At 37.5% G+C, this 17,359-nt stretch overlaps 1 protein-coding gene across 2 annotated transcripts in view; it reads right to left on the reverse strand.

The window, feature by feature from the left end:
* Nucleotides 1-3,843: 3,843 nt before the first annotated feature.
* GMCL1 (germ cell-less 1, spermatogenesis associated) overlaps nucleotides 3,844-17,359 on the reverse strand; it is a 36,283-nt gene continuing 22,767 nt past the window's right edge. The window contains exons 11-14 of one of the 2 annotated variants that reach the window (XM_027621635.2): nucleotides 15,697-15,772; nucleotides 11,277-11,422; nucleotides 9,188-9,275; nucleotides 3,844-5,227 (exon numbers count right to left, since the gene is read on the reverse strand). In XM_027621635.2, coding sequence (XP_027477436.1) covers nucleotides 5,099-5,227; nucleotides 9,188-9,275; nucleotides 11,277-11,422; nucleotides 15,697-15,772 — 439 coding nt within the window. In that variant the 3' untranslated portion in view covers nucleotides 3,844-5,098. The remainder of the gene's footprint in view (nucleotides 5,228-9,187; nucleotides 9,276-11,276; nucleotides 11,423-15,696; nucleotides 15,773-17,359) is intronic. The other variant, XM_027621636.2, reaches the window with a different exon arrangement.

Consider the following 17,359-nt stretch of genomic DNA (forward strand, 5'->3'; position numbering starts at 1 on the left):
GTGAGGGATACACACAAGTAAATAGCATGCGAGTGCATTGATAGGGGAAGAATTAGATATTGTGAGGGCACAAGACAGGTCCCTAACTGGTTTTGAGGGGGAGGGTTGTCAAGAAGTTTCCAAGAGGAAATAATGTCCAAACAAGACCTTAAGAAGGAGTTAGAAATTAGCCAGGAGAAATGGGGTGACATTTGTGGGGAGATATGGAAGAGATTTTTCAGCAGTAGTCTGAATGTGTGAGGGCAAGAGGCAAGGGAGAGGAAATACAAAGGCTGAAATAGGCTTGTAAACTATGGTAAAGAGTTATTCTAAGGCAGAGGCAATAGGGAGTCTTTGAGGGCTTTTAAAGATGGGAGGGAATCAGATCTGAGTTTATTCAGAGAACACTTAATGTGGATACTTGACTAGAGGGGGAATACAATAGGAGGCTGGTAAAATAATCTAGATCGGAAATTACAGTGGCATGTACTAGAATGGTATCAGTAGGTAAAGCGGAAAGTGGCTGAATTTGAGAAATAGTTGCTAAAACAGGAAAAACGTGATTTTGGATAAAGATGATGAGGGAATTAGAAGATTCAAGAATGACATCCAGGATTCTGGCTTGTTAAACTGGATCGTTAGATGGTAGCATCACTTGCTAATAAGATAAGGCATATATGATAAATTCAGGAGAAAGATAATGTTCAGATCTGGACATGCTCATTTGAAGGGCCACTTTGAACACTCAGGAGGATTAGTGTTCTAGTCCTCTAGATGTGTATCTGAAGCTCATTAGAGATCCAGGCTGGAACTACAGAAAAATAAATCATCAGAGGGGTGCCTGGGTGGCTCAGTTGGTTAAGCATCTGCCTTCAAGTCAAGCCATGATCCCAGGGTCCTGGAATCCAGCCTTATGTTGCGCTCCCTGCTCAGCGGGCAGTCTGCTTCTCCCTCTGTCCCTCCCCCATGCTTGTGCTCGCTCTCTCTCAAATAAATAAAATCTTAAAAAAAAAGAAAATCATCAGAATATAGATGTTCATCTGAAGCCATGAGTGCATGAAATCACTTGGTGCAGCCTCAGGACAGAAAAGGGCCTGGAGACAGCCAGAGTAGACTAAGATGAGTCACTGAAAGGAGACTAAAGGAGTGGGCAGAGAAACAGAATGAACCGGGTGAGTGTGATGTCAGAGAAGTTTAAGAGAAGGCTGCTTTGTAAGGGGGACAAAGTGGTAAATTTTAAGTGTTACTGAAAAAGAATGAAAAAAATACATCCAACCTATAGAATTTAGCAACAAAGTCTCTGTTGACTCAGAAGTTTTAGTGGAGTTGAGTTGTGCATGGGTTTTGAAGTGGAGACAGAATTTGGAGAACCTTTATGAGAAGTTTAACTGATGCAGGGCAAAATACGGCAGTGGGTGAAGGTATATGTTTGGTTTTTCAAAGATATGAGAAACTTAAGCACATTTAAATATTGGTGTGAATGAGCCAGTATAGAGAGAAAAAAAAAGTAAAGATACAGAAGAGAAAGGGAAAAACTAAAGGAATAAGTTCCCTAATGGAGATTAAACCTTACCTGGGGAAAGAAATGGTGTGTCTCCAAAAATCTCCTTCCCCTTTAAAATGTGGGACAGAAATTGGGTTCTGCTAGGGCTTCCTTACTTAATGATCAAATTGCCTTCTCTCAGGATGTAGGTTATCCAGCACTGAATATCTTTCAGCACTGTATCTGGAAGAAAATCCTTTATATTTCTGATAAATAGTTTGAGGTACCCTCATTCCATTTTAATGGAATTCAAGTGGGGTAGGGTCAACACTTGTTGACACACTTGCTTTTAAGTTCCCTCCCCAACCAAACAATACTTTTTCAATAAAGGCAAACTGTATTTAAAGTATGTATATACCTTACATAAGAACCAACATTAACAATCTGTAATTGTCCGCAAATGTACTAATCTCTAGCCTTGGTTGAATTTTGTTTTACTTTGCTAGTCCTATTTTTAAAAAATCACCAGCTTTTACAAAAGTATCCTACTTTATCATTACATGTGGGTGCATGCTGTTGAGTCAGTAATCTCCCCCCCGCCCCAAGTTAGATGCAGTCTGACCTCTAGTTAACAGTGACTGATGATGTTTGAGGCTTTTTTTTATACCCCTGCACCTGGACCCTGGGAAAAATGTCAAACTCTCTGGCTGAGGAGAGTTTTTGTTTGTTTTTTAGGTCCATATTGCTTTAAATTATGAATCAACATTATCATTTCAAGTATTTGATCTAATCTACCAATGGCACCCCTGGCTCTATCATCTATTATTAACATGGGTTCATCTTTAAGGGAATATAACTTTTGATATAGTTTCAACATTAATAGTTCAATATTCTGGACCAACTGTTCAACAGAACTTTCTGCAATGATGGAAATATTCTATATCTGCACTGTCCAATACTGTGGCCACTAGTTACATGTGGTTACTAAGCACAATGTGCCTAGTGTGACAGAGGAAGTAAATTTTAACTTCTATTTAATCTTAATTAACTTAAATTTAAATAGCTACAAGGGCTCCTGGGTGGCTAGGTTAGGCATCTGACTCTTGATCTCACTCAGGTCTTGATCTCAGGGTCTTGAATTCAAGCCCTTAAAAATGGGATGAGCACTGAGTGCTGTATCACTAAATTCTACTCCTGAAACCAGTACTACACTATATGTTAACTAACTTGAATTTAAATAAAAATTTTTAAAAAATAGCCACAGTGACCCTTGGTAACCTCACTTTTGCACCCGATATTGAAAATTATTCATATATAATGGTAATCCCATTCAAAGACTTAAAATGTGATAAAATGTTAACCACTGAACACTTAATAAAAAGCTAGTGACTACCACTGTTCATTTAATTTTGCCTGTGCCTTGCTAAGTTTCAAGGCAAATCCATTAAAAAAAAAAGGTATGTTCATATTCCTCTTTGGCATGAGACTCTAAATATTTTCTCTTACGGACCTCTTCTTTACTGATAACAAAGTTAATTGATACTAATAACCAAGTTACTGATAATAATTATTAATGGGTAAATATTGTTTTCTAGCCTTAGAAGCTTAAAAAAAAAAAGACTTGGCAATGGTATAAGGCAAAGGCAGACAAACACAAAATCTTTCATATATAATGGTTTATATGATATTCAGGTGACATTATTAATACTTTATGGAAAATATTCCTATTGAAAAGAATGAAAAATTGATGCTAAGGAAATAAAAACAAAAGCAGATCTCTACTATCACTAGCTGACAATTACCAATTTCTCAGATGAGAACACAACCTACTTGTGATTGAAGAAGTAGTTATTATTTGTGGATGATGTAAGCAATTTGGCTAGGAAAGAACCAAAGGACAGGAACCATAAATAATTCAAATTTGGTTAATTTATATAATGAAATGAAATAGTTAATTTTACACACTAATACACTCAAACTTTCTCTTTACTCCCAATATTTCTAAAAATTCAATTAATCACATAATTCAAATTAAGGTTGTTACTTATATTTTTTAGCAAGGAACCTCTGATGCTAGAATAAGATAGAAAAAGAAGTATCTCATGAAAGAGATATAATTACAGCCAAATATAAAAATAAGAAAAGCAGACTCTTGATATAGCTAAATTATTACATTTAAAACATTTAAACGACAGCTTGTGGGGGGGCATTTAAAAGGTTCCTTTAAGTCAAAGAGGATGAATTTTGAAAGGAGAAGAGCAATTTATGAACCTATGGACCTATTACTGGGGAAGAAAAACTATCAGATTCCAAAAGTTAAATCTAATTGGAAAAAAAAATCTAACTAGAAAGAAAAAAATTCTGTTTTCAACTAAGTTTTGTGTCCATTTTATATAAGAGCTTATTTATTCTTTTTCCAAATGGGTATTTATTATTTGTACAGATACATAAAAATGATTCCCAATTTTTAAAATATACTAAAAATATACATTAACCACAAAAAGCATTTACTCTGACTGGAAAGAAGATGAGCATGGCTATTTGCAAAATAGCAGTAAACATAAGAAGCAAACATATAAATCATGACAAGTGTACATCCCATTTTTGACAAAAATAAGTTCTATTTTTACATTATGCTTTATTGTAAGCTTCTATATGAGATCCTCCGACCTTATTTACATATACTATGAAATTTCTATTAGCATGTATAACTCAAAGGCACTCAATTCAGAGGTTTATAAGGTCCTGAGCTTAAGTAGGAAACAGGATTCCCAACCAAAATTTGAACATAAATAATTCTGAAGATCAGAGAATATGAAAATGTTTAAAGTGTAATATTTGGTACATAAATAATCCATGACCTAAGAATAAAGTACAGAATGTCAAAGAAAAGACCGTGTAAGGCAAAGAAATATCCTCAGGTTCAAACTGATTTTCTCCCCCAATCAAGTTCATTTGAAAGTGTAAAGCTGATTTTGTTAAAAATCCTAAGAAAGCTAAATTAAACACAAAATAAAATAGCACGAAAATGCTTATGTTAAATAAAAAGTTCCCCAGCTTAGTCTCCAAAACCACAAAAAAGTATTTAATGATTAAAAACAAGCACAGCTTGGAGGGATATCAGAGTATGAGGAGGAATCATAAAGAGCAGTTGAAAAAATTAAAGGACAGCTTCAAATGCACCAACTGAAAGAGCATTTATAATTAGCCATTCAAATTGTTCCTTTAGCATTCTTTTAGCCAAATAAAAATAAATTTACAGATAGATAACTGACATTCACTAACATTAGGTAGGATCAAAGTTTAAACTAAAAATCAAATCTATATTAGGCTGCAAAGTGAAATTTGCCTATGGTGGTTTTCTTCTGATGCTTAAAAATTAAAAGCACGAGTCAACATCTTTATAACAGAAATGGTTTGACAGATATTTTCTTGGCTTTAAAACTTTTTTTTTTCATGTATGCATAGAAATGTAATGAGCATAAGAATAGTCTTCTGTATTATCTGTACAGTCCATAAGGCCTTTGTCATTGTTAGTCACCTTAGATGTGAGTATCAGTAGGGCCATTAAATTAAAGCTGGCCGAAAAAGTTTTCAAAGTAAGGAAGCTGCAGTTGTTTCCAACTGATGAGATCCTCAGTTTTCTGGATTTTCTGGATGACGATTATTTTCAGTTCTTTTTTCTGGTGATATATACAGGAAGTTACAGCAGATATATAAAGGGAAGATCAGAAGCCTGCTGTCCAAGTTCATCACTACTTGTTCCTATAAAACAAATTTGTAGCTTTAATGACAAGACAAACAGAAAACAGAAAACCATACTGTTGAACTGAGTAAACTGAAGGAGATCACATGGTGGTTAAGAGCTTGCATCTGAAGTCTCAAAGTCACCGTTCTAATCTTGAAACTCCCACCTACTAGCTGTGACGTTGGACAAGTCAATGACTTGTCAACTGCAGCTTTCTTACTGTAAGATAAATAAAAGTACTCACCTCACATGATTATAGTGAGGATTAAATGAGACAATGCACATAGAAGACTCAGCAAAGCCAGCCATGTATGAAGTACTCAGTAATGGCAGTTATTTTCATTATTGAAAAATTTCTATCAAGTACCTACATATCTTATGAACAGATATAGTCAAGAAAAATATAGCAATTTGACTTCATTTCCTGATCCTGTAGGTATAGCAAATAAATAGGAAGAAGGTGGGAAGCCATTATTAGCACCAACAAGCATGGTTCCCATGTTCCCACTCTTGTTTAAGATTTTCCACTATCTCTAATGCAAACATATTGTCTCTTGGAATGTAAAAATACATTATCATGTAAAATCAATTTCAGGCTCAGTTACATCAGCACACATGAGAATGCCTTGAAATCTCACAGAGACAAGAGTCGATCCTATATCTGAGAGCCACAAATGTAACCATCTCTCATTCTACAGATCTCCATTTGGAACCCTGTACGAACAGCATTTGGTGAACAGAGTTAAGTCTTCAGAGGAAAAGGAACAGCACTGGAACTTCTACTTTCTGAATACTTAGATATATTCTCTGCAGTAATATACATTGGTTTTGCCTTATTTTATACATTTTGAAGAACATACTATTAAACACTATTTAAGCCTCAAGTTTTTGATTTTTTACTAAGGAAGATGCTCCTACAATGAAGAGAGACTAACACACTGGAACATTTGAATGACTGATATAGGCTTAACTGGACATAGCTTCTGTCCTGGGGGAAAAGCAAGATAAATTGGGTAAGGAAGGTAAGGAACACACACATACACAAAGTGGAAGCAGAGAAGCCCATAGATCACAGCATCAGACAGAGTGGCGGCATCCTCCTACGTTTCCATTTCTACTTCCAGACCATTTTTCTCCATCTTTGTTTACAAATCTCTGCTTCTCTGGGTTCACCTCCTGTTCTGTACAGAGCTCTATTACTTCCCCACATTCTTCATCTAGGTCTAAATTCCAAGATCTATACATCTAACTCTCCACTGGAAACCTTCACTTAGACATAAAGCAACTCCAATTCAAACCATCAGCTACTGGCTACTACCTCTTCTTCTTCACAGGCCATCTATACTTTCACCCTTGCAGTTTGGCTTTGACTCGCCATCCCAGCTCTTGAATGTCTCACCAGGTTACTTTTTTTGCTTATCCCTCAAATACCAGTGTCCCCTAGGTTTCTGTCCTGTTAGATTCTCTACACATTTCCTGGAGGATATCTCATCCAGTCATTATTTCTAGCCCAGGCATTGCTTGTAAACCCAGATCCACTTATCCACCACCCAGCACACTTTCATCTTAATGCCCTCAAATTAAATATGGCTTAAACTGAATTCATCATCTTTTCACCTGCAATTTGTCATGTTCATTTTCCTTCCTATACTTCAAATCAAAGGAATAAGTACTATAAATCAAGTTGCCCAAGTCAGAATACTAGGAACTATTTTTAAAAAAGGTTTTATTTATTTCTCAGAATGAGAGAGAGAGCACAAGCAGGGGGGAGTGGCAGAGGGAGAAGCAGGTTCCCCACTGAGTAACGAGTCTAATGTGGGACTCGATCCTGGGACCCTGGGATCACAACCTGAGCTGAAGGCAGACGCTTAACCGACTGAGCCACCCAGGCGACTGTAGGAACTATCTTTAACTACTCTCTCACCTTCACAAAATTAGGCACCAAATTCTATCAACTGCACTGCTTTATTTCTAGAACCCATCAACGTTTCTTCATCCCCATTGCTACCTTCCTTAAGTTAAGGTTTTCATCCTTTATCTGGATTATAACCATAGCTTCTAAATCATCTTTCACCTATTACCATGTCTCTAATCCTTCTTACACATTGCTGAGATCCTTCACCTAATGCAAGTCTAGTCTGCATAGTCCTGTAAGATAGATAGCTATCAAACAGGGGCGCCTGGGTGGCTCAGTTGTTAAGTGTCTGCCTTCAGCTCAGGTCGTGACCCCAGGGTCCTGGGATGGAGCCCCGAGTTGGGCTCCCTGCTCAGCGGGAAGCCTGCTTCTCCCTCTCCCACTCCCCCTGCTTGTGTTCCCTCTCTCGCTGTCTTGCTGTCAAATAAATAAAATATTAAAAAAAAATTTAAACTGAATCAGCTCTTTAAAAAAAAAAGATAGTTATAAATTATACAAAAATCGGGGGCACCTGGGTGGCACAGAACCTAGCATATGGCAGGGACTCAAATGTTTGCTGAATGAACACTCAAGGAACACCTGAAATACAACTATTATATTGGTCTGGTGTTTTTGAATCTCTGGCTGCTTTGAGCCATGACAGTATTTTTTATGAAGTTCCAGGTAGAAAGTAAAGATAGCCATTGTTCATGCAGCTCCAGAGGGTGCCAGGGGGACTAACAAAGTTCTATTGAAGGCAGATCTAAACTTTTCTTTTTATGTATCTACCTTCTCCAATGCTATCTACCATGTGTGAGAGAGTCTGCTCTCTGTTGCTAGAATTGCAACAAGTGGAGGACCCTCTGTCAGAATGTTGTTAAAGGAGTTCTCATACAGGCTATGTGAGGTTAGAACTATGTGAGGTTACAACTATCACTCCAAGGTTCCTCGCAGTGCTAAATTCTCATGTTCTGTAAGAGGCTCTTCAGTTGAAGAAAACGGCTAGCTTCTAATAATTGTGAACTACAGGCTCTGAACCTTTTATTAAAAAACAGTATGTCCCTTGGAATGGTGGTTAGTTTTAATAGAAATAAACTTCCTTAGTATTTTAAGATTTATTTGAGAGAGAGAGAGAGAGCATGCACGAGAGCGAGCGTGTGTGCCAGTGAACATGAGCAGGCGGAACAGCAGCAGGGGGTTTAGGAGAAGTAGGCTCCACGCTGGGCAGGGAGCCCGATGCCGGGCTTGATCCCAGGACCCAGGACCATGACCTGAGCTGAAGGCGCTTAACTGAGTGAGCCACCCAGGTGCCCCTAAACTTCACTAACATTTTAGCAGCTCTCATACTACTTTTTGAAAATGGTTTACTTTCTTATCATGACATTTTGAAACTTCTGCATGCATGTGATATATGAAGAAACAAATGGCTTTAGAGTTTTGGGAACATAACAGATGCATGCTACTTTAGAATAATCTATTGTGCTAGAGGATAATGTTCTCTTAATATCCAGGAGCTATGCAGACATACTGGATTATCCTCAAAGTGTTTGCTATTAATCTATAAATAAATGCATTTATGAGCACAATGGATAAAGCAATTAGGATTCATAACTTTTTGAAGAAGTTATTCAGGATAAACCAATTATTTCCCTATTATCAGCTTTTCCCTGCCCCTCAAATCAAATTGTTTCCTTTTTTTTGGTCTTAGTTACACTTCTAATAAAATGGGGGTAAATTATGCATATGTTTCCATCTCTACCTTCAAAAAACTTTTTTAAAGATTTTATTTATTTGACACAGGGGTGGGGGAGAGGAAGCACAAGCAGGGGGAACAGAGGGGCAGAGGGAGAAGCAGGTTCCACGCTGAGCAGGAAGCCCGATGTGGGGCTCTGAGGCTCGATCCCAGGACCCTGGGATCACGACCAGAGCTGAAGGCAGCTGCTTAATCGACTGAGCCACCCAGGTGCCCTCAAAAAACTTTTAAACTAATCTTTAAATCAAATGTTAATTCTACTTAAGAATTTTCAAGAGGATTCAAAAGACAAATACTATAACCAAACAACAGAAAAGTAATCAAACATACCTGATCCTTTTCAAGTGTAAGTATTTGATAGCCAGTTGTTCTACTACATACTAGTTTTCCACTACTATCAAAAGAGGCCAAACGTAATCTAGGATTAAAAAAAAAAACCAATACAAATAAAAAAAATAAACATTTTTTTTAAAGTAATCTCTACACCCAACGTGGGGCTCAAACCCACAACCCCAAGATCAAGAGTCGCATGCTCCACTAACTGAGCCAGCCAGGTACCCCTAAACATATGATTTTTTTAACCACAGATTAATTTAAACAAACCCTCCTTTACTTTAATATTTACTTTTCTCTTCCACATTCTTTTATTTGATAAAAGATTTTAAGAAGTCTTTTCAAATTCTAAACTGATCCTCTGAGAGATATGTAAGCTTTTGCTATTATACATATCTAGGGTATAAAATAATTCATAAATGTCTTTTTTATTGTGGTAGAATATACATAAAATTTACTATTTTAACCACTTCTAAGTGTATAGTTCTCAGCATTAAATATATTCACACTGTTCTGCAATCATCAGTGTCATCAATCTCCAGAACTTTTTCATCTTCCCATCTGAAACTCTGTACCCAGTGAACATGAATTCCCCATTTCCCCTACCTTGGCCCCTGACAACCACCATTCTAATTTCCCTGTCTATGAACTTGTCTACTCGAGGTACCTCATATGAGTAGAGTAATACAGTATCTGTTCTTTTGTGACTGGCTTATTTCACTTAACATAATGTCATCAAGGTTCATGTTGGTGCATGTGTAAGGATTTCCTTCCGTTTCAAGGCTGAATAAAATTCCATTGTAGATATGGACAATATCTACATGGACACCCATTGATGGACACTTGGGTTGCTTCCACCTTCTGGCCATTGTGAACAATGCTGCTGTGAAAATGAATGTACCAATAATATCTTTGCCAGTCCCTCCTTATAATTCTTTTGGGTAAATACCCAGAAGGGGAATTGTTGGATCATATGGTAATTCTATGTTTAATTTTTTGAGGAAATGCCATTTCATTTTCCATAAAGGATACACCATTTTACATTCCCATCAGCAATGCACAAAGGTCCAATTTCTCCACATCCTCATCAACACTTTGTTTTTGATAATAACCATCCCAATGGCTTTGAGGTGGTATCTCACTGTGACTTTGATTTGTGTTTCTCTAATGATAAGTGATGTTGAGCATCTTTTCAAACATGAAAAGATGCTTATTGGCCATCTGCATATCTTCTTTGGAGAAATGTTTATTTAAGTCTGTTGCCCATGTTTGGATGAGATTGTTTGTCTTTTTGTTGTGGAGTTCTCTAGATATTCTGGGTATTAGTTTCTTACCAGATACGTGGTTAGCAAATATTTTCTCCCATTCTCTGGGTTGTCTTTTTACTCTTGTGATTCTGTCCTTCGATACACAAGAGTTTTTAATTTTGATGAAGTCCAATTTATTTTTTTCTTTTGTTGCCTATGCTTTGGTGTCATATTGAAGAAATCATTGCCAAATCCAATGTCAAGAAGCTTTTCCCCCATGTTTTCTTCCGAGAGTTGTTTTATAGTTTCAGCTCTTATGTTTAGGTCTTCGATACATTTTGAGTTCATTTTTGCATGTGGTGTAAGGTAAGTATAAATATATGACTTAAAAAAATCCACTCATTAAGCTATTTTCCAATTTGTCAGTATCCTCTCAAGAAAGATAGCCAGCTCAACTATCAGGCAAAGTTGGATATATGAAATCCCACAGAAAGTGAAGGACAATACCTGACATGTTTCCCTAGAAAAATACCTTACCGTCTTTCCATTCTGGACCTTTAATTTGCAAGAACAGCAGCAAGGCAACAGCTTCAAGCCTATTATCAATCCTGTGTCATTCATATTCCAGCCTATTCTTTCTGACATACTAGATTCATACTTTTTGATTTTGAGTATTACTAACATTTCACAGGAATAGAACCTTAATAGTTCTTTGCACTTTCATATATACTGTATCTTACCAAAACTTTACTACTATTGGTGTAAATTATCAGGTTTTATTTTATTTCTTATATTTTTTCTGGAGTGAGGAGGAGTGGGGCAGGGAAATTTCATCCTACCTAAACGCTATGCTCCTTCGAGGTTGTAAACTGACAGATCCACTACATGGCTGATTCAGTGTATTGCGTTTGAAAATGATGTATCGATTGGTGTAAGTTACAAGCAGGTCAAAGCCGAAGTTAAAACCTGTCCACCGCCAGCAGTACTAAGAAATAGAAAAGAGAAAGATTTACTTCAGTTTATCATACTAGCAAGTCAAAAACAGAAAGTTCAAAATGTCTTTTCTTCCTTTAACTCATTCCAAATATTTCTCTCTTATGGGTACCTTCCCCTTAAGGCTTGCCACACATAATATATCTGTGAATATATATAAAGGTTTACCACATGGGTATAACATAGTTCAAAGCCAGAAAAGCAGCCTTTATGATCATCATTCTTTAAGGTACTTTCCTAATATCACCTCTTCATGATCTGTTTTGTTTTGTTATTTCTTCACACCGTAATTCTATCATACGTAATATAGCTTTTCACTGCAACTCTAAGGAGGTAGTGCTTAGGGGGCCAGGAGGCTATATGGAGGTAGTAAGAACCCATTAAAATCCACCTTGCTTTAAAGATACTCTAAATTCCTTAAATAACCAACTGATACATATTGTTACTTTATTTACTTTTAGAAGATTTTATTTATTTATTTATTTGACAGAGAGCCCAATGTAGGGTTCGATCCCAAGACCCTGGAGATCATGACCTGAGCTGAAGGCAGCCACTCAATCAACTGAGCTGCCCAGGTGCCCCTATTTATTTATTTTTTAAAGTTTATTTAGTAATCTCTATAACCAGCGTGGGGCTCATGACCCCGAGATCAAGAGTTGCATGCTCTTCTGAGTCAGTGAGGCACCCCACAACTGAATTATTTTAAATACCCTCATGAGGTTCACAATTTTGTTTGATCTATCACCTAATAGTTAATGGAGTATTAAGCAAGCTGGTAGGGTATAGTGAAGGAAAGTCAGGGCTTCAAGTGTTTGGTTGAATTACAACATTAATTTAATAGCTCACAGCTATTTATTGAGCACATATTATGTGCCAAATACTATTCTAGGCATTGAAGAACAGTAAGTTTCTGCCCCGGTAGAATGTGTATTTTAATCAGTGTATATGTTTGTGTGGAAGGAATAGGTGGAAAGCAATGGAAGAGAACAAACCAGAACAGAATGTCAGGATAGAGTGACAGGATAGAAAAGAGGGGGCTTCAGCTGGGGAGCCTCCTGGTTCAGACACGTGGTCAGGGAAAGTCTCTCCAAGGAGATACTAGGTGAGCCGGGCCCTGAGTCAGCTAAGGAGCAGACCAGTAACTATCTGGGGAAAGAGTGACTTAGGCAAAGAGAAGAGCAAGTACAAAGCTCTGGAGATAAAAACATGCTTGGCTTATCTGAGGAAGAGTAAGAAGGGCAATGTGGCTAGGGCAGTCATGTGGGTGGACAGGCGATGGGGTTAAGTTCAGAGAGTCAGTCAGGGGTCAGAAAATGTAGGGCTGAGGAGTCCATAGTAAGGAAGGGCATGCATTTCTTCTAAGTGCAGTAAGAAGCTGATGGAAAGTTTTAGGAAAGGAAGTAACATGGTCTAACTTGCATTCTAAAAAGATGACTTTGGCTGTTGTATGGAAAACAACATGTAGAAGAGCAAGAGTGAAAATAGGCACAGCAGTTATGAGGCTACTACCACAGCCCAGGCAAGAGATAATGCTGGCTTGGATCTGGGTGGTAGTGGCAGACATGCTAAGAATAGATTTCACAAGGAGAGCCTGGAAGAATTCCTTATGAACACCAGCTGTGGTATTTAAGAAAGAAGAACAGAAAGTTTGGAGCTTATTCAACAGATTAACAGAGGGGCCATGTATGGGTTAGAGAATTACTTGGAAAGGAGAAAGTTTGGGGATGATAATCAAAGAGTTCAGCTTGGGACTATTTTATTCAAGATGCTACTAGGATTCTAAGAAAGATGTCAAGTGAGTAGCTGGATATATGAATCTGGAGTTAGAGGTCATCAGTGTGAAGTAATAGGAACTAGATGTGATCACTTGGGAGTGAGCTTCGACAGAAGTCCATTTGTGGAGAAAGAGAAGGATCTAGGCAAAGACTTAGAAGGAACAGCCAATGAATTGGAAGAAAACCAGCAGAATATGCTGTCCTGGAAGTCAAATGGAGAAAATCTCTAAGAAAGAGTGAGTGCAGATGTGTCATGTCACCAAGAACTTTTGGAAGCCTAAACAGTAACTACCTGACCTGGCGATGTGGAAATCACTGGTGACAACAGCATGGCAGTTTCACTGGAGTTTACTGGCATAAATGAATTGGCATGAATTCAAGAGAGCATCGGAAAACAGGAAGTATAGACAAATATGAGCAATTTTTTCCATGAGTTTTTTGCTTAAAAGAGATGCACAGAAATGGGAGTGGTAGCTAGAGAAGAATGTGGGGTCGGGGTATGGTTCCAGATGGGTGGTGGTATGGTATGTTACATGCTCAATGCGAATGACCTAGTAGAAGAGAAAAACTGATGAGGCAGGACAGGGAGGTGATGACTACAGGAGCAAAGCTTCTGAACAGGGATGGAGTCTTTTTATGATGGGAGGGGATGGACTAGGGCAGAAGCAGATGGTTCATCCATCTAATAAGAGGAAAAGCACAGCGCACAGCTATTAGCTGCAGTTAGACTGGCAGAACTGTTTGGTAGGAGGATGTGTAGATTCTCTTCCTATTGCTTTCATCTTCTGAGTGACGAAAGAAACAAGGTCATCAGATAAGAATGAGGATGGTAGCACTGCCCCTTTTAAAGAAGGTCTGAGAGGTACTCAAAGAGTGGCAGGATGAATTCACTAGGGAAATGTAGGAGAATCACATGCAGCACCTGTTTGAAGTTTACAGTTACAAACATTCAAGTGACACCTGGTGGGGGACACTTTTTCTTTAGTTATATCCATCTGCTTGGAAGCAGGCATGGAGTGCACAGCAAGTTAGGATTTCATAGGAATTGGAGGTTAGCCAGCTGAGCTTGACAGAGTAAAAAGGGAAGTTAAGAGTATTAGCCAGGGACCAATTTTAAGATGGAACATAAAATATAAGTCAAGTAAAGAAAGAAGTAGGGACATGGTGAGAGGGTAGTGGGAAAAAAGTAGTACGAACAATGTATTCTACACTGGTGGAGTTAAAAACTGTTGGGAGTCCAGGTTCTAGAAAGAGTGCTACAAAGGTAACAGGAGTGGAGTCTGAAAATGGTCTGCTTGAAATGGCGATTCTGAAGGGGGTGTATTATTTAGTAAAGCAAAAACTGAGGATATGCTTCCAGGAAATGGGTGCCGGAGGTAGGGTAGAGCGTAAGATCCCTGTGGGGAGGAAGGTCAGGGAACAGAGACACTAAAATCACCAAGACTGATAACAAGAGCAGTGATAAACACAGATAGCCCAGTGAGGGACGGCTACAATAAGGGTCATGAGTGGCGCAGCAGAAGCGTGTGCTTCAAAGGAGCTGTGGTTCAATGAGAGATGAGGCAGGAACATGCTGTAGAAGCAGCAACAAGGAAGACTAAGGAATAAAGAAGACACCTACCTATTCCCCTTTCATACACTGCTAACATTTATCACAATTATGAATGCAAACATAATTAACTTCTAAAAACAAGGAAGTTAAAATGAGGGAAAATGTGGGAGAAAAATAACTGAATGGTTATCTAAATTAGGTTGAATTATTATTATTTTTTAGAGGGGGGACGGGCTGAGGGAGAGGAGAGAGAGAGAACCTTAAGTAGTCTCCATACCCAGTGTGGGAGTCTGACTCGGGGTTTGATCTCACAACCCTGAGATCATGACCTGACCTGAAATCAAGAGTCCGATGCTCAACCGACTGAGCCACCCAGGCACCCCAGGCTGAATTATTTTTTAAGATGAAAATTACAATTAGTTAGAGTGGGATTTTAAAAAATATAGTTCTTGTCCCATCAGAATCAATTTAATGAGTCACAATAAGCTTTTTAAAAAAATTAAATAGAAAATAGGTCCTTTGGACACAGCAACAGTAAGTATTGTTTCATAATATTTTGTTTCACTGACATACATTTATATATGATGGTAATGAAAAACAGAAGTCTAAATGTGGGTAGCAATCAAAGGGTTTAAATGTCTTTGATTTAAGGTAATTGGAAATTAGAAAGAATCACTTTTAAGACTACGTAATAGCTCCCATGTAATTTCTTATTTACCTTAATTTCTGGATTGCTGAGGGATCTTCTTATATCTCTTAGCTGGACACAAAAAGTTCAACAGTCTCATGCAACACAACTGAGCACCTAACTCCTTGTCCAGGAGATCATGCTATAGAAACTACGAGAAAAGCTCTTCTAGTGTATTCTACTTTAGTGTATTTTGCACTAATAGTACAACAATTTGCATGAGAATGTTAAGAGTCATAACCCATACTTACTTCCCCATCTTTGGCAAGCTTTCTACCACACCTCATGCTATTTCCCTCTAGTTCTTCTTTATTGATTTCTTGAGGCCTAGAAATACACATAAGATGTGAAATTTCATAGAAAATAGGCAACTAATAGTTTAAAAAGAATTGTTAAGTTTAGAAGAATAGAAAAATTGCTATTAGATTTAAAAATACCTTTTCGTGTTATAGATAAAATAAGAATGCATTGATTAAATCTAGCCCATTGCCTCTGTTAAAAAAATAAATAAATAAAATAAAATTTAACTTTAATGTTTCACTTATTGCCCTGACTTCTAGAATACTTTTTATTAGGTCTCAGCCAAACCAGAGAAGAGGAAAAAAATGTCTATGAGAAATTGTACTCCTCAAGAAAATAAAACACTTAAAAGTTTAACTACTAACTAAAAGAAGTTAAAACCTACTATTTAAGACGTGACTTGGTATCATCTACCATCGGACATTACTATTTCATATCCAAGCCATCTTTTTTTTTTTTAGATTTTATTTATTTATTTGACAGACAGAGAGCAGGAGAGCACAGGGAGGGGGAGCACCAGAGGGAGAGGGAGAAGCAGGCTCTCCACTGAGCAGGGAGCCCAATGTGGGGCTCGATCCCAGGACCCTGGGATCATGACCTGAGCCAAAGGCAGACAGTTAACCAACTGAGCCACCCAGGTCCCCTCCAAGCCATCTTTTATGTAGTATAACCATACAAACTCAATATTTAATAGAAACAGCTATAGAATTTTATCAATTGATCTTTACTTGGTTCCCTACTTTAAAAACCTTAATCAACTAAGAAAAACACTGTTATTTCAAGTTATGATAACAAAAAATGCATTATTATTAGCTTGGAATTCCAAATGATAAAAGTAATACAATATATTCACTATATACAACATTTATTAAGTGCCTAGACTGGGGACCTCCTCATCATCAAATTCAAATACTGAAATACAATATATAAAAAATAAGTAAATGTATATAAAACTAATAAAACATGTCCTTGACACCCAAGAGTTCAGCCCAGTACAGAACTATACATATAAGTAATATTTACAATAATGTAGAGAGAGTTGTGATGGTAGGAGCATGAAGAAGGCAGATTTACTGCCTGGGATTAGAGAGAGATCATCACAGAGGAGGTATTATTTGTGCCTGAGTGGGAATTTGTTGGGGTAGAGGTCAGGGGTGGATTCTATGCAGGTGAAGGGCATTCCAGATAGAAGGTATAGTAGGTAAAAAGAATCTGGAGCATAAAATAATACCAAATGTATGAAGAATTTAGTACAGCTAGAGCCTAAGATGAGCATGAGAGGAAATGAAGTGAAAGACATTTGGATGGACTGTGGATGGGCCCCCCAGGCTATGCTAATAAGAGTTTCAACTTTTCCTGTAGATAGTAGAGAGTTCTCAGGCCTTAGTTCTGTTACTTTTACATTTTTTATTATGAAAAATTTCAAACCTAAAAGTAGATAAAATATTTAAGGAGTTAAATTTTCTCCCCATCTAGCTTTAATAATCTTGTTTTAGTTTTACTCCAAGCCCAGTTCTCCACATAACCCTCCTGACTGATCATTTTGAGGCTAATCCTCGACATATCCTTTAATCTGTAAATCATTCAGTATGAATTTCTTAAGAATGAGGAATT

The sequence above is a fragment of the Zalophus californianus genome, chromosome 8 (genome assembly GCF_009762305.2).
Source record: "Zalophus californianus isolate mZalCal1 chromosome 8, mZalCal1.pri.v2, whole genome shotgun sequence".
NCBI lineage: Eukaryota > Metazoa > Chordata > Mammalia > Carnivora > Otariidae > Zalophus > Zalophus californianus.